Below are 23,264 nucleotides of genomic sequence, written 5' to 3'. Positions count from 1 at the left end.
AGCAGTGTGTGCCAGTGCTTTGCTTGCTTTTATTTGGGACAGTTATTCTGATTTTTAAGTAAAATTCAAGGAGAGATAGGAGTTGTATTTTATTTCTGTTCTCCATAGAATACCCCCAAGATCCAAATTCATACATAAAAAAGGTTTGTGGGCATTTTTTGTTTTTCTTTTTTACAATTAAGTGTCTCCCCTTGGACACAGTATGTTCTCTATGTGGTTGCCAAGGGGGAGGGATGGATTAGGAGTTTGGGATTATATATAGAAATGAATCACTTTGCTGTACACCAGAAACTAACACAACATTGTAAATCAACTATACTTCAATAAAATAAATTTTTAAAAAGTGTCTCCCTCCCACCGCACCCCCCCCCAACTACCCTCTTTCCGTCTATGGAGGCAACAAATGTTTCTAGTTTCCTCTGCATCCTTACAGAGATATTTTATGCACATACCAGCACTTACATGTATATTCTGACCTCTCCGTTTTTTTACATAAATGGAAGCCTATCTTAGACCTCTTCTACACCTGGTTTTTAAATTTGTTTTTAAAATTTATTTTAGAGATCTTTCCATATTTTTTTAAAAATTATTTATTTATTTTGGCTGCACCGGGTTTTAGTTGCGGCACGCAGGGTCTTAGTTGTGGTATGCATGCAGGATCTAGTTCCCATGACCAGGGATCGAACCTGAACCCGGGCCCCCTGCATTGGGAGCACGGAGTCTTACCCACTGGACCACCAGGGAAGTCTTGAGGTCTCTCCATATTAGTAAGGAAAGAGCTTCCTTGTTCTTTTTTTGTGGAGAGTATTCCATTGGCTGGCTGCCCCCCTGATGGATTTAACCAGTCTTGGGTGCATGCACATCAGGTGGCTTAAGATTTTTTTTGGTCTGAGGTTTTTATCATCCATTAGGTTAACAGAAGTTGAGAAGTTATATAAAGCTCTGGGAGAAAAGTTTGTGACCTAAAGTATTCTCTGCCTGGCCAAACTGCTGGTCCCTGATAAAGCCAACAAAAGGACATTTTCTTCAGAGCTACAAAAACTCAGAAAGGATGCCTCTCTTTGAGGAAAAAGTCACTCAAGGGAATACTGTGGCAAACAACAAAGAAGTCAGAATTAAGAACTGGAGTAACAAAAAGAAGTTTAGAATAAACAGAGGGGAGCAGTGATTGAAAACAGTACACCTTGGAAGTGTTTATACAGCAAGGTTAATGCAGTTGTTTAGCTCAGTGAAAATGTTAACAAATGATCTTTTGAAGTGAAGGTGCACAATGCAAGAATAATAATGTTCCAGATGATTTCATCCAACAATCTGAGTTGGTTTGGTAAAGAACATTCTCAATGATAATTCTTCATTCTTGGCCTTTAAACAAGGCACACTCACACGTGGATGTGTCACAAATTTTAAAAATAATTGGCTCAAAACCTCCCCTTGGCTCCCTGGCACATTTACGAGGAAGTCAGGAGATCTGACCATGACCTTCCAAGCCATTTCGGCTCTACCTCATCTCTCTCCTCTTCCATCTGACTTGCTGACGTTCAAGCCCGTCAGTCCGGCCTCCAGTGTCCTCGTTTTGTCCCCTTCCCCCCGAGGGGGGGGTGTCTCTCCCTGCCCTCGGTCTAAAACAGAGCTCACCTGGCTCTGGCCATAACCTGGCATCGCGTGCCGCCTGTGCAGTGGCTGCCCCAGCTCTCACCCTGGCCCCTGAGAGCAGGAGCCCGCCAAGAGCACTCCTGGTCTGGGGTCTTTGCTCCCCGGTTCCTGCTGCACCGCGGCACCGCGATCAAGGCCCTGCCAGGGAGGCGCAGGCAGATTTGTAGAACATATTTGTGGGACGCTACACATACCTAAAAAGCTCACATTTTTTGCTTTTACAAACATCGGACTGCCTTCTGTATGCTATTTTTGTTAGGGCCTCCGTCAATGTACCTAGAGTACAAGAGTGTGGAACTTCTCTGCGTGGCTCCTGGGGCTCCCTCTCCATCATGCACTCCAAAAGTACTCTGCCCAGAAAGGTCCGGAAGGGTGTGGGAGGGATTTCCCCGCTCTTGCTCTGTTTTCCCATACCAAAGTTCTGTTTTTGTGATGAGAAAAAGAACGAAGCCCCAAGAGCTTTGCCTCGAGGCGGAGACAGCTGCAGAGCAGGGAACTGAGGGTCGGCTGCCTCGACCCCAAGGCGCAGGCTTTGGCGGTGGAACCTGGAGCAGACCACTGACCGGGTCTCGTCCTGGGCCCCCGCAATCGGCCAGGGATGCTGGCCCCATGCTGTCCAGGCCCCGCCCCCTGACCCGACCCGACCCGACCCGACCCGACCCGACCCGACCCGACCCGACCCGACCCGACCCGCGCCGGCAAGGCCCCACCCCCTGACCCGCCCCACGCGTGACAGGCCCCTCCCCCTGACCGGCCGCACTCCTGCCGCCTGGCTCAGTTTGCCTGCGCCCTCTGGCGGCCCAGCCCCGACCTGGAGCCTCGCATCTCGTCTCCTGGCGGCCCAGTTCCTGTCCCACCTCTCCCAGCTACCCAGAGCCGAAGGGCCGTCTCACTCCCGCCTTCCCACAGCCCCTTGTTCCCCACAACCCCGAAACCGCTCCCCTACCCTAGACCCCCGCCTCCCCTCATCCCTGCACCTCGGACTTTACTCGCCTCACCCCAACCTTGTCCCCCGATCCAGAGTTCCTGCGTCCATGGGGGCACTGACTGGCGGCAGGGCCTCAGATCCCCCCTCCCAGCGCTGTCAACTTAAAGAAAAATGCACAGTGTAAAGTTACCAGTTCACTTTGATTCCTGGACCTTACTGCAAACTGTAGCATGGGAGACAACCTCTCAGATAGCTCTGAGGGACGGCTCCAGAGAGGTAAGGAAGGAGCCACGGTATATGAACTTTTTGCTGGGAAAAACATGTAGTCAAGCATAGAAAGCTTACTGCTAATCACAAAGAACAGACATCTCAAGTTAATGATTTTAGTGCTTTTCTGTATATGGGAAGAAGATGGAAAAACCGGGATCATTTAAATGTTCCTTAAGTACGCGTCTTAACCATGTAGGGGCTGGTGTATCCAAAGCACAGAATGCTTCCTGTTTTTCTCTGTCTTGAATTCCCCTCAGGTGCACTGTCTGTGGGCCCCTGCAGTGGCTAATGGCTTGATCTTTGTAGAACTGGAAGAGCAGGCAACATTTTTTTTCTTTGCAGTACCCCTACATCCTGGACACCTCCCTACCCCCTGTGCTGATATTAGTAATTTGTGTTCTCTCTCTTTTTTTCTTAGCCTGGCTAGAGGCTTATCAATTTTATTGATCTTTTTAAAGAATCAGCTTTTGTATTAATTGATTTTCTCTATTGATTTCCTGTTTTCAATTTCACTGAATTATGCTGCAATTCCTAGTATTTTTTTTCTCCTACTTTTTTTGGTTTTACTTTGCTCTTCTTTTTCTGTTTTCTTAAGGTGGAAGTTTATATGATTGATTTTAGATTTTCCTTCTTTTTTCATGTATGCATTCAATGCTATAAATTTCCCTTTAAGCACTACTTTCACTGCATCCCACAAATTTTGGTAAGTTGTATTTTCATTTTTGTCTAGTTCAAAATATGTTAAAACTTTAAAAATTTTATTTATTTTTGGCTGCATTAGATCTTCGTTGTGGTACACGGGCTTCTCTCATTGCGGTGGCTTCTCTTGTTGCAGAGCCGGGCTCTAGGTGCGTGGGCTTCAGTAGTTGCAGAGCGCGGGCTCAGTAGTTGGGGCTCACTGGCCCTGGAGCGCAGGCTCAGTAGTTGTGGCACACGGGGCTTAGTTGCTCCACGGCATGTGGGATCTTCCGGGACCAGGGCTTGAACCTGTGTCCCCTGCATTGGCAGACGGATTCTTTTTTTTTTTTTTTTTTTTTTTTTTTCCGGTACGCGGGCCTCTTACCGCTGCGGCCTCTCCCCGTTGCGGAGCACAGGCTCCGGACGCACAGGCCCAGCGGCCACGGCTCACAGGCCCAGCCGCTCCGCGGCATGCGGGATCCTCCTGGACCGGGACACGAACCCGTGTCCCCTGCATCGGCAGGCGGACTCCCAACCACTGCGCCACCAGGGAAGCCCTGGCAGATGGATTCTTAACCACTGGTGCCACCAGGGAAGTCCCCAAATACGTTAAAACTTCTCTTGAGATTTCTTCTTTGGCCCATGTGTCATTTAGAAGTGTTAGTCTCCATGTATTTTGTTATATCCCAGCCATCTTTCTGTTACTGAGTTTTCATTTAATTCCATTGTATTCTGAGAGCAGACATTGTATGATTTCTGCTCTTTAATATTTGTTAAGGTCTGTCTTATGGCCTAGAACGTGGTCTATATTGGTGAATATTCCATATGAGTTTGAGGAGAACTTGTATTCTGCTGTTGTTGGATGAAGCAGTCCATAAAGTCTATTATATCCAGTTGATTGATATTGTTGAATTCCTCTGTATTCTTACTAATTTTATGCCTGTTGGATCTGTCCATTTCTCATAGAGAGGTGCTGAAATCTCCAACTATGAGAGTGGACTCATAAATTTCTCTTTGCAAGTTTAGTAGTTTTTGCCTCACATAGTCTGATGCTCTGGTGTTCTGCACATGCACATTAAGGATTACTATATCTTCTTGGAGAATTGACCTTTTTATCATTATGTAATGTCCCTCTTTAGCCCTGATAAATTTTCTTGCTGTGACGTCTGCTCTGTCTGAAATTTTTGATAGTGTTAGTATGGTATATTTTTCTTCATCCATTTACTTTTAATCTATATGTGTCTTTATATCTAGAGTGGGTTTCTTGTAGACAACATATTGTTGGGTCTTGTTTTTTGATCCACTCTGACAGTCCCTGTCTTTTAATTGGTGCATTTAGACCATTCAAAGCAATTGTTGATATAGTTAGATTAATAACTACCATACTTGTCACTGTTTTTTATTTGTTGCCCTTGTTTTTCGAATTTTTTTTTTTTTTGGCCGTGCCACGCGGCTTGCATGATCTTAGTTCCCTGACCAGGGATTGAACCCATGCCCCCTGCATTGGAAGCACAGAGTCTTAATTGCTGGACCACCAGGGAAGTCCCTGCCCTTTGCAGTTTTAATTGAGTATTTTATGTGGTTTCATTTTCTTTCCTTTCTTAGCATATCAGATGTACCTCTTTTTTACTTTTTAAAGTGGTTGCCCAAGAGTTTGCATTTATAATTTACATTTATAGTTAATTCAAGTCTACTTTCAATAGCCCTATATATACCACTTAATGGGTAGTGTGGGCACCTTAAAGTAACAAAATATTTCTAATTCCTCCCTCTTGACCCTTTCATTTCTGTCATTTATTTCATATATACATAGTTGCTATTAATATTTTGAACAAACTGTTATCTGTTAGATCAATTAGGAAAAAGAACAATTAAACAATTTCTTTTACCTTCACTTTTCTCTTTTTTTGATGCTCTTCCTTTATGAAGATCTGAGTTTCTGACCTATGTCATTTTCCTTCTGTCTAAAGAACTTTTAATGTTTCTCTCAAGGCAGATCTACTGGTAACAAGTTTCCTCAGTTTTTGTTTTTCTGAGGAAGTCTTTATTTCTCCTTTACTTTTGAAGGATAATTTTGCAGGATACAAATTTCTAGGTTGGTGATTTTTTTCTCGCAATACTTAAAATATTTCAGTCTATTCTTTTAAAAAATATATATATATTTATTTATTTTTGGCCGCGTTGGGTCTCCGTTGCTGCGTGCAGCAAGCAGGGGCCACTCTTCGTTGTGGTGCACGGGCTTCTCATTGAGGTGGCTTCTCCTGTTGCAGAGCATGGGCCCTAGGCATGCAGGCTTCAATAGTTGTGGCACGCAGGCTCAGCAGTTGTGGTGCACGGGCTTAGTTGCTCCGTGGCATGTGGGATCCTCCCAGACCTGGGCTCGAACCCGTGTCCCTTGCATTTGCAGGCAGACTCTCAACCACTGCGCCACCAGGGAAGTAAGTCCCCAGTCTTCTCTTACTTGCATGGTTTCTGAGGAGAAGCTGGATGTCAGGCTTATCTTTGCTCCTCTATAGGTAAGGTGTTTTTTCCTCTGGCTTCTGTCAGGATTTTTTATCTTTGATTTTCTGTAGCTTTAAAATGATATGCGTAGGTGTAGTTCTTTTTTTTTTTTTTTTTTTGCATTTATCCTGTTTGGTGTTCTCAGAGCTTCCTTGATCTATGGTTTAGTGTTTGAAATTAATTTGGGGGAAATTCTCAATCATTATTGCTTCAAATATTTTTTTCTGTTCCTTTCTCTCTTCTTCTGGTATTCTTGTTATGTATATGTTATACCTTCTGCAGTTGTTCCACAGTTGTTGGATATTCTGTTCTGTTTTTTTTTTTTTTTTTTTTCCCCCCAGTCTTTTATCGGTTTGCTTTTCAGTTTTGGAGGCTTCTATTGAGATATCCTCAAGCTCAGAGATTCTTTCCTCAGCCATGTTTAGTCTAATAATAAGCCCATCAAAGATGTTCTTCATTTCTGTTATGGTGTTTCTGATCTGTAACATTTGTTTTTGGTTCTTTCTTAGAAGTTTCATCTCTCTGCTAACATTGCCCACATGTTCTTGCCTAACTGTCTACTTTATTCATTAGAGCCCTTAGCATATAATCACAGTTGTTTTAAATTCCTGGTCTGTACCATATGAGTCTGCTCTTGATGTTATATTTGTGTTGACCCTTCAAACTGTGTTTTCTGCCTCTTAGTATTTCTCGTAATTTTTTTTTTTATGGGCAGACATGATGTACTAGGTAAAAGGAACTGCTATAAATAAGCTTTTCATAATGTGGTCGCAAGGTGTGGGGTGTGGAGAAGCATTCTACAATCCTATGATTAGGTCTCTGTCTTTTAGTGAGCCTGTGCCTCTGGATTGTGAACTTCACATGTGCTGTTTAGTCTGCAACCCTCACCCCTCGCTTTCATGTGGAATAGGATGGCTAGAGGGGGCTGGGGTTGGGTGTTTCCCTTTCCCCAGGACAGTTAGTCTCTGATAAAATCCAAGCAGGTTCGGCTCTGGTTAGTTTCTCCTGAGGGCAGAGCTTAAGAAGAACAGGATGCTGTGGCATATTTCAGGATGGTTCCTTTTCCCTTTCCCTGCTGGAAGCACGAGGGGACTTCTCTCCAGCTTTCACTGTGAGGATTAGGACTGTTCCTGGAGGTAACACTCACAGAAGTGTGGGGAGCCCAGGAATGCAGCTCTTAGAATTGTCCATGCTGAGCCCTCAGCCGTTTGTCGATTACAGTTCAGGTTTTCCTATCCTGCCGTTGGTGCCCATGGAGGTTGCTGCTCCTGCATTTCTGCTCTGGCAACTTGGAATTCTTTGTATTTGCCTGTCTCTCTCTCCAATTTGGTGGGCAGCCATTCGCCTTGTGACCTCACTTCTCTTATGGATCTAAGAAGAGTTGTTGATTTTTCAGTTTGTTCTGCTTTTTCCTTGCTGTGACGATGGAGTGGTGACTTCCAAGCTTCTCACAGTCCATATCAGAAGAAGTCCTTCATTTCTTTTTTTATTGCCTAGTAATATTCTATTGTGTGGATATGCCTCATTTTATTTATTCATTCATCAGTGGATGGTCCTGTTTGGATTGTTTCCAGTTCATCTTTTCAATTTTTAAAAAATTGAAGTGTGGTTGATTTACAATGTTGTATTAGTTTCTGGAGTAGAGCAAAGTGATTCAGTATATATATATATATATTCTGAATATATGTTGTATATATTCTTTTTCAGATTCTTTTCCATTAGAGTTTATTACAAGATGTTGAATATAGTTCCCTGTGCTATACCATAGGTCCTTGCTTTTTGTTTTATATATAGTAGTGTGTATCTGCTAATCCCAAACTCCTAATTTATCCCTCCCCTCCTTTTCATCTTTGGTAACCATAAGTTTGTTTTCTATGTCTGTGAGTCTGTTTCTGTTTTGTAAATAAGTTCATTTGTATCTTTTTTTTTTACATTCCACATATAAGTAATATCATATGATATTTGTCATTCTCTGTCTGACTTATTTCACTTAGTTTGATAATCTCTAGCTTCATCCATGTTGCTGGAAATGGCATTAGTTCATTCTTTTTCATGGCTGAGTAATATTCCATTGTATATTTATACCACATCTTCTTTATCCATTCATCTGTCACCAGACACTTAGGTTGAATTCATGCCTTGGCTATTGTAAATAATGCTGCTATGAACACTGTGGTGCATGTATCTTTTCGAGTTAGAGTTTTCATCTTTTCTGGATATATGCCCAGGAGTGGGATGGCTGGATCATATGGTAGGTCTATTTTTAGTTTTTTGAGGAACACCCATACTGTTCTCCATAGTGGCTGCACCACTTTACATTCCCACCAACAGTGGAGCAGTGTTCACTTTTCTCCATGCCCTCTCCAGCACTTATTATTTGTAGATTGTTTGATGATGGCCATTCTGACTGGTATGAAGTGATACCTCATTGTAGTTTTGATTTGTATTTCTCTAATAGTTAGCGATGTTGAGCATCTTTTCATGTATGTCTTTCATGTATGTCTTTGGAGAAATGTCTATTTAGGTCTTCTGCCCCTTTTGTTTGTTTGTTTTTGCGGTATGCGGGCCTCTCACTGTTGTGGCCTCTCCCATTGCGGAGCACAGGCTCCAGACGCACAGGCTCAGCGGCCATGGCTCACGGGCCTAGCTGCTCCGCGGCACGTGGTATCTTCCCGGACCAGGGCACGAACCCGTGTCCCCTGCATCGGCAGACGGACTCTCAACCACTGCGCCACCAGGGAAGCCCTCTGCCCCTTTTTTTGATTGGGCTGTTTGTTTTGTTGTTGTTGAGTCGTGTGAGCTGTTTGTATATTTTGGAAATTAAGTTCTTGTCAGTTAGTTGCAGCTTCGTTTGCAAATATTTCCTCCTACTCCATAGGTTGTCTTTTCATTTTGTTTATGGTTTTCTTTGCTGTGCAAAAGCTTATAAGTTTGAGTAGGTCCTATTTGGTTATTTTTGCTTTTACTTCTTTTGCCTTGGGAGTCTGACCTAAGAAAACATTGCTATGATTTATGTCAGAGAATGTTTTGCCTATGTTCTCTTCTATGAGTTTTATGCTGTCATGTCTTATATTTAAGTCTTTAAGCCATTTTGAGTTTATTTTTTGCGTATGGTGTGAGGGAGTGGTCTAACTTCATTGTTTTACATGTAGCTGTCCAGCTTCCCCGCGTTACTTGCTGAAGAGAATGCTTTTTCTCCATTGTATATTCTTTTTTTTTTTTTTTTTTGTGATACACGGGCCTCTCACTGTTGTGGCCTCTCCCATTGAGGAGCACAGGCTCCGGACGCGCAGGCTCAGCGGCCATGGCTCACGTGCCCAGCCGCTCCGCGGCACGTGGGATCTTCCCAGACCGGGGCACGAACCCGTGTCCCCTGCATCGGCAGGCGGATTCTCAACCACTGCGCCACCAGGGAAGCCCTCCATTGTATATTCTTGCCTCCTTTGTTGAAGATTAATTGACCATAGGCGTGTGGTGTTTCCAATTTTTGATTATTATGAATAATATTTCTATGAATGCCCATGTTCAAGTTTTTATGTGGACATTTGGTTTCACTTTTCTTAGGTAAAAACCTAGGAGTGGGCTTCCCTGGTGGCGCAGTGGTTGAGAGTCCGCCTGCCGATGCAGGGGACACGGGTTCGTGCCCCGGTCCGGGAAGACCCCACGTCCCGTGGAGCGGCTGGGCCCGTGAGCCGTGGCCGCTGAGCCTGCGCGTCCGGAGCCTGTGCTCCGCGGCGGGAGAGGCCACAACAGTGAGAGGCCCGCGTACCACCAAAAAAAAAACAAAAAAACAAAAAAAAAACCCCTAGGAGTAAAGTTGCTGGATCATAAGTTAACACATATGTTTACATTTTGAGGAATTGCTGAAGTATTTTCCAAAGTGGCTGCATGATTGTACATTCACACCAGCCCTATTTAAGAGTTCCGATTTCTCTTGTTCTGTCTGATTTTTTGATTACAGACATTCAACTAGGTATGAAGTGGTATCTCAATATGTTTCTTTGTTTGGTTTGTTCTGTTTTTTATATTTAGGTACTATAATCGAATGACTTTTTTTCCCCAGTTTTATCAAGGTATAATTGACATACAGTACTGCATAAGCTTAAGGTGTACAACATAATGTTTTGACTTACATACATCATGAAATGATTACCATAATAGGTTTAGTGAACATCCATCATCTCATATAGATACAACATGAAAGAAATAGGTAATATTTTTTTCCTTGTGATGAGAACTTTTAGGACTTACTCTCTTTATACAATATGGTTTTGATTTACATTTCCCTAATGGCTTAAGACGTTGAGCACGTTTCCAAGTGCTTATAGATGATTTATATATCTTTTTTTGAGAAATGCCTATTCAAATCATTTGCCTATTTTAAAATTGGATTGTTTGTTTCTTTATTGTTGAGTTTTAAGAGTGTTTTACGTATTCTAGATACAAGTCCCTTACCTGGTATATGATTTGCAAAAATGTTCTTCCATCGTATGGGTTGTTTTTCACTTTCTTGATGGTGTCTTTTGAAGCACAAAAGTTTTTTATTTTGATAATGTCCGGTTTATCATTGTTGTTGTTATTGCTGCTGCTACTTGTGCTTTTGTTGTCATAGCTAAGAAACCATTGACTAATGCAAATTCACAAAGATTTACACCCATGTTTTCTTCTAAGAGTTTTGTAATTTTAGCTCTCACATTTAGGTCTTTGATCCATTTTGAGTTAATTTTTTTTTATGGTATGAGGTAAGGGTCCAACTTCATTCTTTTGCATGTGGATATTCACTTGTCCCAGCACAATTTGTCGAAAAGATTTTTCTTTCCCTTTTTAATTATCTTGGCACACTTGTTGAAAATCAAGTGACCAAAAATATGAATGCTTATTTCTGGATTCTTAGTCCTATTTCATCCATCTATATGTCTATCCTTATGCTAGTACTACACTGTCTTGATTACTGTCTCTTTGTATGTTTTGAAAATTGTTTTGAATTTGGAAATTGTGAGACCTCTACCTTTGTTCCTTTACAAGATTTTCTTGGCTATTCTGCTTCCCTTGAGTTTCTGTATAAATTTTAGGATTGAGGTAGGAGGTAGATGGGCCCCTGGGCTGAACAGCTGGTTTTTGTCAAGTGGAGTACAATTGAAGCTTTGTTTTCCCTGGACACTCCAACGAGGTTAATGGCAGGAGCTGAGCTCTGCTGGAGTAGCGAGATAAGATGACCACTCCTGAGGTCAAGGAAAGCTCCCTGACTGCACAGGTGCAGAAAGACTCCTTGGGGGTCAAAAAGGAGGGCCCACCACCCCATAACAGGTGATGCCAAGCCTCCACAAGCCTCTGCGCTGGAATCCATCTTGACAAAAAGATGTGCACGCATGCTGGGGAGTGTCCTAGAACAAGTCAGATGTGGGAAAAGAAGTAAGAAAGTTGGCCAAAGGTAAACAAAGATGTGGAAGAACTGCCCCTATATAAATGATTTAACCGCCTGTTTACTGCACTCTTCCTCATTAGGGAGTATGCCCACAGTCTTTCTCTCCAGGTGTGTATTTCTGCCTTGCTTCTGTCTTAAATAAACAAACTGTTTCTCTGTGTGCTCTCCCACTTGTTGTGCTGTGTCTCTAATAATAAACTTTGGACCTGTTTTTACAATTTTTGCCTCTTTGAGAAATTCATTCTTCAAATGGGGCAAGGGCCAGGGGAACTTTGCTTCTAGCCTCTAGCCCCGGTGGTCTAGCGATCAGGATTCCTGGTTTTCATCCAAGCTGCCCAGGTTCAGTTCCTGGGCAGGGAACTAAGATCTCTCTTCAGGACCACTCACTGCTGTCTCTCCGATACCAGGATCAGCTTGTCAATTTTAGAAAAGAAGTCTGCTGGGATTTTGATGGGATGGTGTTGAATCTGTAGATCACTCTGGAGGGTATTTTCATCAGAATAGTAAGTCTGCTAATCCATGAACATGGGTTGCTTTTCCATTTATTTAAGTCTTTTAAACTTTATTTTAACAATGTTTTGTAATTTTCAGAGTATAAGTGTTACACTTTTTTGGTGAAATTTATTCCTATTTTGATGCTTTTGTAAATGCAATTTTCTTCTTAATTTTTTTTCTGGATTGTTCATTGCAAGTGTTTAGGAATACTATTGATTTTTAAACTATTGATCTGGTATTCTGCAACCTTCTGAACTCATTCAGTCTATCCTTTTTTCAGATCCCATTTAAAATTATGAGGGGACACCAGCACATTGTGAGTTCCTGTCACTTCTGTGTGGATGACACAAAGGTCCTCAGTGGCTCCTATGACTGCACCGTGAAGCTGTGGGTAGGTGGCCCAGTGTTAGGTGGAACCAAAACGTCCCATAAGCTTATGTCTCCTCTTGTGGAGAGTTCCCCAGTACTGAGTTCCCAGACATTCAAGGATCCCAAAGATTTGGAGAGACCTTTCTGAGCAAAGTGCAAGAAGAAGAAGCAAAGTGAGGGTTCACCCTAGTTTCAAGTCACCAGAGAGAGATGAGGTTAGTGTGGCTGCTGTCAGCCTGTTAATTTGGAAACAGTGGGAGCAGGGATGGAGACCGCTGGACCAGGAGCTCACCACCTTTTGTTAGAGGCTGTGCCTGAGACCTACCTGGGGTCTCTGAGCTGTGTTATCTCTCTGGGTCTCCTTCTCATTTGGAATATTCAGTTCCATCCACAGAGATGGTATTACGGCCAGGCCTAGGTGATCACAAGAGGACAGAAAAGTGGCCAGACCTGGGACCTGTCCATGAAGGGTGATTGGGAGAGGTAGGCCTGAGCACAGGTCAGTGCCACAAGGTGCAGGAAGCAGGGGCAAAGGAACAGGGATGTGATGGTCAGATGAGGTTACAGAGAGGTGGCTGCCAAGAACTCTTCCGAAGTCTTCTGGGCATAGCCAGCAGACCCTAGTGGGCCTGCTTGGGGGCACTGCTGGTCAGTCAGGAGCTGGTGAGGAGGGAGCAGGGCTGGGAGGTGGCAATGGGCATCAGGGGACAGGGCCCACTGGGAAGGACAGTCAGTTCCGAGTTTGGCTGTCTTATCTGGCTTCAGGGGCAGGAGGGGGACAGGGTGGAGTGAGTCAAGGCTGGTTCCTGGGCTCTGGTTTGGGTAACTAGGTGGAGGATAGCTCCTTACCCTCCAGATCACCTTGGAGGAGCATCTTCTGGGTCACCTTCTGGGTCTTGGCGGGTACCAAGCCAGGCAGACTAGGCAGGAGTGTTTGGGGACCATCCAAGTGGTTCAGGCCCCACGTTAGTGACCTACCAGCTGTTTGACCCTGGGTGCTTGCATGACCTCCTGGGCCTCCCTAAACCTCCCCAGGCCTCACAGGATCAGCTGTGTGCTGGGGCCACCCCAGGGCCTGCCTGGCCCATACCAGGTCCCGACAGACATCCACTGTCTCCTCTTCTGTGGCCCTTATCCACCCCCCATCCCCCCGCCCAGCCCCATGATCTTCTTGTTGGGAAAACCACTGCTTCCTCTGGGAACCCTAAGCCCTTTCCCAACCCTCTGGGATGGCTGAGAAGGCCTGGGGGTGAGGGGGTCTCTGCTGCTTGTCATCACCCAGGGGGAGGGGGAATGGTGACTTTCCACGTGTGCATTTTGCTTTGTCATCTTCAGATGCTTCTCATGTTCTTCTCACCTTTGGAGTCAGTGGAAGGACTCTCAGGGGTTTCTGTCTATAAGGGGACATCTGCCTGTTTTCTCTTGTTGTCCCAAGATTAGGGACCATCCGTCAAGATGTCCTTGGCTCCCACAGCAGCCTCACTTGCCCTGCTCCCTACCTACTCTGTCCCCCATCCAGGACACCGTCCCTTCAGCCTGCCCAAGCGTCCTCAATAGCTGACCTGCTCACAGCCCTACCCCCTGCCACTGCCTTCTACAGCTGCCCCCTCCGTCTCTCTGCTTTCTTTCACACCTCCACCCCTGGTTGCAGAATCACTTGTCCTCTGGTCTCCCTGCCTTGGCTGTCCCTCCAATGATCCTCTTTCCCCCTCCTGGCTCTCTTTTCCCCATCTTTTTCTCTGCTCCTGGCTCCTCCTGTGGCTCTCCCTGCCCCAGTGGCAGCTCGTGGCACGAGCCCTCCCTCAGGAGATGCCTAAGCCATTACCCTGCACATCACCTTCTGTGTCACAATATCTTGGGCAGATGTCTCCTTGCCTCTCCCTTCTCTCCTCCACTCTTACCATCTCCCATCTCCGGTCCTTCCTCTCAACCCACCCAAAGCCAAACTTCTGGTTTAATCTTTTAAAAAGGTCCCTTTCCCCTAACTGCAGATCATTGTGAATAATTTAGAAAGACCATAAATGTATGAAGAAGCTGAGAAAAAAAATTATTCTTAGTCCTGTGCCCAATCTCTCTCTAATAGGGTACATCTCTTTCCAATCATTGTAAAAAAAAAATCACTGGTAGTTTTTCTCATACTATGAAGGTAATATGGTTTGATCACCAAAATACATAAAGACACAAAGAAGAAAAAATCACATCGTTCCGTGAACCTTGACTTAACTACCATGAAAACGTTGGAGTGTAGCTTTTCTTTTTCCTGTTTGCACATGTATACACACATTTATGAAATTGAAACCATACAGAAAAACTGTTTATATAATCACAGTAAACTTGGGCTACAAATATTGTCACATCTCCTTTATGTTTCTAACCACTTATTAGAACCCCTTCCTCCCCATTCATTCAAAGTCCAACCAACATCCCCCCTTAAATTATCTGAGTCCACAGAAAGAATTCCTGGTTCCAAATGCCCAGTGAAGGGGGAACTGTCTTTATTTGTCTTCTCACACCCCTAGCCAATGGCCCATTTATTTCAAGAAACATTCAATACAAAAGAGAGACATTTCCACTGTCTTTGGAATTCACTAACAACATCTGGCTTGTATTGCCATATATTGAATATCTCCTGCCAAATCACTCATGACTGTGCACATTTTCCAAGAGAGTTATCTGTCCATCGTTGCTATTCCTCCTCTTGGCCATATGGCGGCGCTATTGAACACTGAACCTGCACAGTCCCATGGACTGTCCATTCTAGTGCTGCCTTTAACTGGCGCGGGGCCCTGCACAGACTGCCATGGGTCTCAGCCCCAGGCCCCACGATGATCATTTTCTTAGTTCCCGGACAACGTTTGTCCTAGAGCAACACACCAGCCCGGGAGGCTGGATCACAGGCCGTCAGAGCCAGCCCTTTCTTCCCAAGCCATGAGGCCGCATGAGCTGGGCCTCCAACCTGAATGTGTCCTGCTCCCATGACTTCCTCTTTGGGATCTCTTCCTGTCGGTGGGCTTTGATTAAGGCCTGCTGGGTTCACCCAAACACAACCCCACCGTTTCAAGTTCCACGGACCAGGGGTTGGGGGACTGGGTCTGTGCAGAAAAGAGTTCGCACAGTAGGCCTGAGACTGCAGTCCTTGGAAAGGCCCACTGGCAAGGCTGGCCTTGGCTGGCATCTGGGAACTTGACTGGTGAACAGTGTTCTGTAGTCATATGAATCTTTCCCTAAGTGATAAAGGGGGTTCACAGACGATTTGTGCAAACCACACGGCTGATGCTGTACACCGGCTCTCCTTCTGGGAGTCTGGAATTTTGGTGCATGCTGCAGAGTGTCTGTGTGACCAGACCCCTATAAAAACCTGGGCCCCGAGGTTCAGGTGCGTCTCCCTGGTAGACAGCACCTCACACGTGTTGTTACAACTCGTTGCTGCAGGAATTAAGCATGTCCCGTGTGACCCACAGAGAGAGACTCTTGCAAGCAGTACCTGGTTTCCTCCGGACCTCACCCCATGTACCCTCCCCTGTGCTGATTTTGCTTTGTGTCCTTAGGCTGTAATAAATCTTAGCTGTGAGCACGACTATATTTGGAGTCCTGTGAGTCCTGGAGAATCACCAATCCTGGGGGTGGTCTTGGGGACCCCTGACACAGGGTCCTTTGCCTCCCAGCAGGCTTGGGGTCTTCATGCAAAGTGGTCTCTGCATATCAGGAAGAATTGTCCCAGGTCTGCCCTGGTCAGGCCAAAAGCTCCCCCAACCAGGCACCATAATTTCATATAACAGTGCAAGGCCTTTCTATGAATTCACTGTCTTACTAATAACATTTGTTTCAAGGGGACTTTCCACCCCTGCTTATCCTGAAAAGCTGTGGACACATTTCTTACTGAAAGTATTTTATCTCTGCCACAGCACGCACCCTTTGCTTTGGTACCCCGATTGTTGCCATCATATGCTCTGTTCTCGTCATGTTCTGCAGTTATGTCCCTTCAGTGTGATCAGAGTTGCTTGGGTCCCACTGTTGGGAGTGCTCCAATTTGTTTTAACTGCCCCCTTTAGGTGGACACAGACTGTTGCCGATGTGTTTGCCATCTGTCCCCTATAACACGTGACAAACCTTTTTCATGCATAAGTCTGGCCACAACTCAGATTATTTCCTTAAGAGAGACCCCTCAGGATAGAATTGCTGGGTCAAACAGTGGGAACTTTTAAAAAGTTCTTGAAAGATCTTGCTAGATTTTGTGGCGCCTCTTTGGCCAGTAGAGAATGAGAAAATTAAGTGTTTGCAGCTCTGCCCTCAGAGCCGCCTGTTTCCATCGGCCACTGTGGGATCGAGGGGGAGTTTTACGGGGTTGCCGGCGAGGGTGTCCTTCCTGCTTTGGGAGTGGAGGGGAAGTCCTTTTGCCCCTCTGAGCTGGGTGAGAGTCATAGGACAAGGTTCTCAGGTTCTCAAGGTCCTCAGACAAGCCTAGGGCTGATGTTGAACTCAATCACAGCTTCAGCCGACACCTCAGTGACCTCTGGCCCTCTCCCCCTCTCTCCCGCTGATCTGAGGATGCCATGGATGGATCTATTGTTCGGAATTTTGAGCCGGTGCCCGGAGCTCCTGTTTTAGAATGCAGCGTCACGGCTGACAGCAGAAGGTGACTTGCCCTCATTTTACTCTGGTCAGGAGAGTGGGAGGAAAGAGCAAGGCCAGCACACAGCACGCCCGGGACAGTTCACTGTCTTTTAAGCAAGCACCCAACCTTACTCCCATATATCAGTCTCACGGCTCCCATTCTTTTGCTGTGAGAATCAAGTAGATGGGATAACTCTTTGAAAATTTAAAATGCTGAAAAGGCAAAATTTATTGGGGCTAAAGTCAGTCTGAATGTTCTTCACGGAGTCTATTTCCTGCAGTCACACCTGTGGACTGGGTCAGCTGCAAGGCTCACTAGCGATTCAGTCCAGGACCTCATTTCACAGGGGAAACCGAGACCCAGGAAGCAGAGGCAAAAGCCCAAGCTGTCACCCGGGGAGCGTTGGGGCTGGAAGGCAGCCTCTGGGATGCACTTGTATTTACCCCTCACACAGATGTGAGACGGACCTTTAAAAGGGGATTTGCTTTAAAGTGGATTCACTTTTATCCTGAGCAGCAGCTCCAAATTAGTCTACTAGTGAAAAGTAGTGTGGGAATTGAAGTTTCGAGGGAATTTATCTTACATAGAGGACAGAGATTGTCACAGAAACATGCAATATAAGAAGACAAGGGTACACTTATATTATCTTACTAAATGTACAAGAAAGCATTTCAGAATGAGATGAGCTATGAAAGTCTTTTCCTGTAAAAATATAGACAAGTGACCAGAGCAAGAAGTGACTGATCCTTGTGAGTTGTAGCTCCTTCTAGAAGAAGACAATTACAGAACAGAAGAAATGATACCTTTAACGCCCCAGATATAAAAGAACATATTTGTGTGACTGAGGGATTAAGGAAGAGAATGGTGCTGTGGTGCCTTCTGTGTTAGGGGCTCTCTCTTTTCACTGAGAACCTCTGTTCTCGGGGGGCTCAAGAAACATCTTTAGGAAGATTCAGGTATTATTTGCAATCTTGGTCCTAAACTATAGACATTTTCTGTAAAAATGTCCTATTTTTTTTTTCATAGAAACCACAGGCATAATAATCTGAGTCATTAAGACCCTATGTTGTCATTTTATTTCCAGAATTATTGCAGCATCTTATGACAAAACAGTGAGGGCTTGGGACCTTGAAACAGGCAAGCTGCTGGTACGTATGCTTTGCCCTAGTGGAGACCTCACAGCACAGGGTCTTTTTGTAAAATTAACTTTTATGGGAGTATAGTTGCTTTACAATGTTGTGTTAGTTTCTACTGTACAGCAAAGTGATTCAGTTATATATATACATATATCCCCTCTTTTTTGGATTTCCTTCCCATTGGGGTCACCGTGGTGCACTCAGCAGAGTTCACAGCACAGGGTCTTGACTGGGCCTTAAGTGGCCTTGAGCTGGGCATGGAGTGTGAAGAGTAGCCAATCTTTCAGGAAAGGAAAATTTTCTCAGGGACCCAAAATGATGGAGGGTGGGCTTCAGGGAAGGAAGGCTTTCTGAAGCAGGCAGAAGATGGCTCTGTTTGAGGGATGGGGAGGATGTGGAAGAAGGGAAGAAGTGGAGGTGGGGGTGGGAGGTGGCATTCCAGGCTGAGGGAAATGCATGGGAAAGGAGACCCTCCCCTAGGGGTGTCTGCTTTTGATGGGGCAAGAAGCAGAGCTGAGGCCTTGGGACAAAGGCCATGCACGTGGCCAAAGCACGAGGCTTCTGGGCCCTTCGCAATCTGTTCTCCGTCTAAGAAGGTACCACCATCCATCCATCCAAACTGGCCCGAGATCCTCCTCGCTCTCCTGCCTGGTACCCAGGCAGCCCTGACCCTGCTCCAGGGGCTCCTCAGGGGCTCCTGTCCCATCCCCATCGCCCTTCCCCCAGAAGCTTCTCATCACCTCTCCTCTCTCCCTTCCACCTCTTTTCTCTCCTTAAAAAAAAAAAATCTTCCTTCCTGGTGTGAAGATCAATTTATACTCTTTGTGGGGCTTCCCTGGTGGCTCAGTGGTTGAGAATCCGCCTGCCGATGCAGGGGACACGGGTTCGTGCCCCGGTCCGGGAAGATCCCACATGCCGTGGAGCGGCTGGGCCCGTGAGCCATGGCCGCTGAGCCTGAGCCGCTTGGTGCAGCCAAAAAAAAAAAAAGAATAAAGTCGGCCATTACTAGAACCTTGCTGCCAGTTCTGCTAGGTGCTCTCTATCCTTGTTCATCTGTCCTAGACACACATTAATTACATTTATTAATTAAAAATTAATTCATGAAAACTAAACAAACAAAAATTCAGTTCCTTATTTGCACCAGCCTATTACAAGTACTCCATGGCCACATGTACATAGAGAGAACATTTCAGAAAGTCCTCCTGGAATGCTGGGCTAGAGAGAAAATCTTTGAATTATTGCTCTATTTCAGTGGAAGCTCAGTCATGAAACCTTCATAGTCTCCTGTAAGTTTTCCCCCGATGGTAAATACGTGGTCTCAGGCTTGGATGTGGACCATGGAATCTGTATAACAGACGCGGAAGACACCACCACCGTGTCCCACATCAAAGGTGAGTTTGCGTGGGCTCTCCCTGCTCTATTCTGTCTGTGGTAACAACCACTTGTCACTTGACAGAGAGTGACTTTCGATTGCTTTACTTGGTGAACCTGCAATGCTCTGAATCACATCATTAAAGATGGGACATTGATTGATAAATGCACAGGCAGTTAAAACTAAGACTGCTGAAGGATTTTCCGTTCAGTCTCGTGCTTGTAATAAATGAAGCAGTGCTCTGCTCCAACCTCACTTGGACATTTAAAGCCCAATTCTTTATTGAGTGGAGTCCCACCCTTCTTAACCTTTTGATCTGTAATTTTTAAATATAAAAATTATTATCACAATGATGATGAATAATGCACGTAAAGTATTTATTGTCGTGTTTTACAATGCTGATGATTTGCAATATTATTATTATTGTCATGTAGAAAGAAACAAATGCAGACAATTAGAAAAAGAACAGAATGGCATCTACTGACAAGAAAATCATTGTATATCAATTTCCCGGTTGTAATCCTATATAATGATTATGCAAGATGTTATCACTGGGGAAAACTGGGTGATGGGATCTCTCTGTATTATTCCTTACAACTGCATGTGAGTTAACAGTTATCTCAAAAGAAAAAGTTAAAAAATACATGATCATTGTAAAAAAAAATCAGTAAGTGTGTAAAGTAAAAAGTGCAAGGCTGCCGTACCTGTTAGAACTCCTCCCTGGAGGTATGTATTATTAACAGTACATTGCTGGGTGGCCTTCCTCTGTGTGTGTGTGTGTGTGTGTGTGTGTGTGTGTGTGTGTTTGCACACACACAGTACTACTTCCCACATGCATTTAATGTATTTTTATCAACATGGAACCGTGATAGGTGCACTGCCCCACAGCTTGCATATTTCCTTAATGTATCATCTCAAGCTCTACCTCGCCTCACGCTCGGAGTTCTAGCTGCACACCATGCCCCTCCATGCTCTGTCCCCACGCCGGACCTTGGTACATGCTGTTCCTTGTGCCTAGAGCACTCTTCCTTTCCTGCTTCCCTCGATACATTTTAGGTCCCTTCCTCGACCTCTCGGGGCTGGGCCAGGCTTCCTTCTGCTGGCTGGGAGCCATGGCATATGCTGCAGATCATTGCCTGCTCAAGGGTGTCTCCCCATCCACCTGGGAGCTCTGCAGAGGCAGCGGCAGGGGCAGGGGGCAAGGGGCAGTGCTCCTTGTCCAAAGCCTGATTCACAGCTGGCACTCTGTGTGAGTGCATAGTCCCCTGTGAAGACCAGAGTTGCATCTCTGTAACATTGTCGCTGTCTAGGGGAGCCGCGTGAGCCTCTGCGTCCCCTTGGAGCCTGTGGCCCAGAGTAGGGAACGCACGGTAACGAGTCACTTTCCTTGTGCCTCAGATCATCACAGGATGTCAGTCACAGCATGCTGCTTTGACCCAGACAGCCAGAAGGTGGCTTCCGTCTCCCTGGACAGGAGCATCAAGATCTGGGATGTGACATCCAGGGCCACGCTGCTCACGATCACCAAGTGAGGAGGCCCTGGGAGGCCGGGCAGCATCCTGCAGCGGGGAGGTGGGTGGGAGTCCCCCTTCGTGCCCTCCTGGATTCGGCCTGTGCCCCTTTGGCTCCCCAGCTGGTGTCAATGTGGGGCATCTCCAACTATGGTCCGCTGGTGCTGTGAGGAGGCTGGAGATGGAGAAAGGGAAGAGGGCAGACAGGCAAGGGGAAACCACTAGCTGTGTGGCCCGTGGGCTGGGACGGTCCTCAGCTGCATTCATTTCAGTGTGAGCCAACACTGGTAAACATTGTGCAGTGTCCCACTCCCACCCCAAAGGGTGGATTTCCAGCATCCCACGTAAAATGGGAAGATCTGATAATCCAGGGCCTGCAAGGGTCACTTTGTCTGTGGCCACCGGCACCAGGTGGGTGGCCAGCCCTCTCCAGCGGGCCTTGGAGTCAGGATCCCAGAATGTGCATATGCCCTGTCACCCTGCCGGCTCGGCTCAGTTATGAGCCCGGCCGGCCTGGACCAGGCTTTCCCCTGGGGGTCTGGCCTGGGGTTAAGAGAGTTCAGGTTCTCATCCTGTGTGACCTTGGACCTTAGTTTCCTCACCTGCAAACTGAGCCCAGGTGAGGTCTGCACGAGATAACACACAAAGGTCCTTAGCACAGGCTGCATGGTGGGCGCTCAGCACGGGCTCTGTTACCAGAGGTGACTCCCGTGGACATGGGGGTCGGGCAGGGCCGTGGGACACCTGCCCTGCTCCTTAGACCTATTCCGTGCTGGCAGTGAGGAGGGTGACTCAGCAGAGGCGGCTGCAGCTCCAGCTGTGGGTGTCACAACCCACTCCACTTTGCTTCCCCAAGGAGGGTGGAAAGGGAGGTAAGGAAAATGTCTGTTGGTATATTGCATTGACCCACATTTGTCAATTTTCTGGAAATGTAGCTTTTAGTGAGAAAATATAGAGACAAGGATTCTCAGGGCTACAGGACAGGGCTGGCTTCATGGCATGAACCTCTGAAGTTACACAGGGCTCCACACACAGAAAGGCTCACACTTGATTTAATGCTCTGCCGTTGATATCTTGAAATTCTTCATTTTTGAACAAGGGACCTCAAATTTTTTATTTTAAAAATATGTAATTTGGGCTTCCCTGGTGGCACAGTGGTTGAGAGTCCGCCTGCCGATGCAGGGGACACGGGTTCGTGCCCCGGTCTGGGGAGATCCCACATGCCGCGGAGCGGCTGGGCCCGTGAGCCATGGCCGCTGAGCCTGCGCGTCCGGAGCCTGTGCTCCGCAACGGGAGAGGCCACAACGGTGAGAGGCCCGCGTAACGCAAAAAAAAAAAAAAAAAAAAAAGTAATTTACTTTATGAAACTGTAAAGCATGCAACACAGTACAAAGTTTAAAAGGTACAAAAGGATATATAGCGAAAAATCTCTCTCTTACCTGTCTCGTAACCATTGTTTCTCCAGAAACCATCACTTTTCCCCCTTCTTTCCTGCCTGCTGGCTGCCTTCCTTAACAGCTTTATTGAGATATAATTCATACACATCATACAACTCACCCATTTCCAGTGTACAGTGCAGTGGTTTGGGGGATATTACATTATTATTTTTAAAATTGTGGTAAAATATAGAATTTTAACCATTTTAAATTTATTTCACTGACATCACATTTACAGTATTGTGCAACCACCACCACTTTCTATTTCCAAAACCCTTTTATCACCTAAATGGAAACTCGGTACCCATTAATAATAATTCCCCACTCCCCCCAACCCTAGCCCCTAGTAACCTCTATTCTACTTTCTGCCTCTATGAATTTGCTTATACTACATATTTCATATGAATGGAATCATACATTATTTGTCCTTTTGTGTCTGGCTTATTTCATCTAACATAATGTTTGTGTGTTTTTTTTAACATCTTTATTGGAAGAAAATTGCTTTTAATTGGTGTGTTAGTTTCTGCTTTATACCAAAGTGAATCAGCTATACATATACATATATTCCCATATCTCTTCCCTCTTGCGTCTCCCTCTCTCCCACCTTCCCTATCCCAGCCCTCTAGGTGATCACAAAGCACCAAGCTGATCTCCCTGTGCTATGCGGCTGCTTCCCACTAGCTATGGATTTTACATTTGGTAGTGTATATATGTCCATGCCACTCTCACTTTGTCCCAGCTTACCCTTCCCCCTCCCCATGTCCTCAAGTCCATTCTCTAGTAGGTCTGCATCTTTATTCCCATCTTGCCCCTAGATTCTTCATGCCCCCCCCCTTTTTTTAGATTCCATATATATGTGTTAGCATACGGTATT

General features: G+C 45.6%; 1 protein-coding gene across 1 annotated transcript in view; it reads left to right on the top strand.

Annotated features, from left to right (window-relative positions):
- WDR88 (WD repeat domain 88) overlaps positions 1–23,264 on the top strand; it is a 44,828-nt gene that overhangs the window by 1,374 nt on the left and 20,190 nt on the right. The window contains exons 2-6 of the mRNA XM_059045699.1: positions 12,232–12,342; positions 16,868–16,956; positions 18,020–18,083; positions 19,324–19,462; positions 20,842–20,971. Coding sequence (XP_058901682.1) covers positions 12,232–12,342; positions 16,868–16,956; positions 18,020–18,083; positions 19,324–19,462; positions 20,842–20,971 — 533 coding nt within the window. The remainder of the gene's footprint in view (positions 1–12,231; positions 12,343–16,867; positions 16,957–18,019; positions 18,084–19,323; positions 19,463–20,841; positions 20,972–23,264) is intronic.

The sequence above is a fragment of the Kogia breviceps genome, chromosome 18, assembly GCF_026419965.1.
Source record: "Kogia breviceps isolate mKogBre1 chromosome 18, mKogBre1 haplotype 1, whole genome shotgun sequence".
Taxonomy (NCBI): Eukaryota; Metazoa; Chordata; class Mammalia; order Artiodactyla; family Physeteridae; genus Kogia; species Kogia breviceps.
The sequence above is the reverse complement of the archived record's forward strand: the minus strand, read 5'-3'. Positions and strand labels throughout refer to the sequence as shown.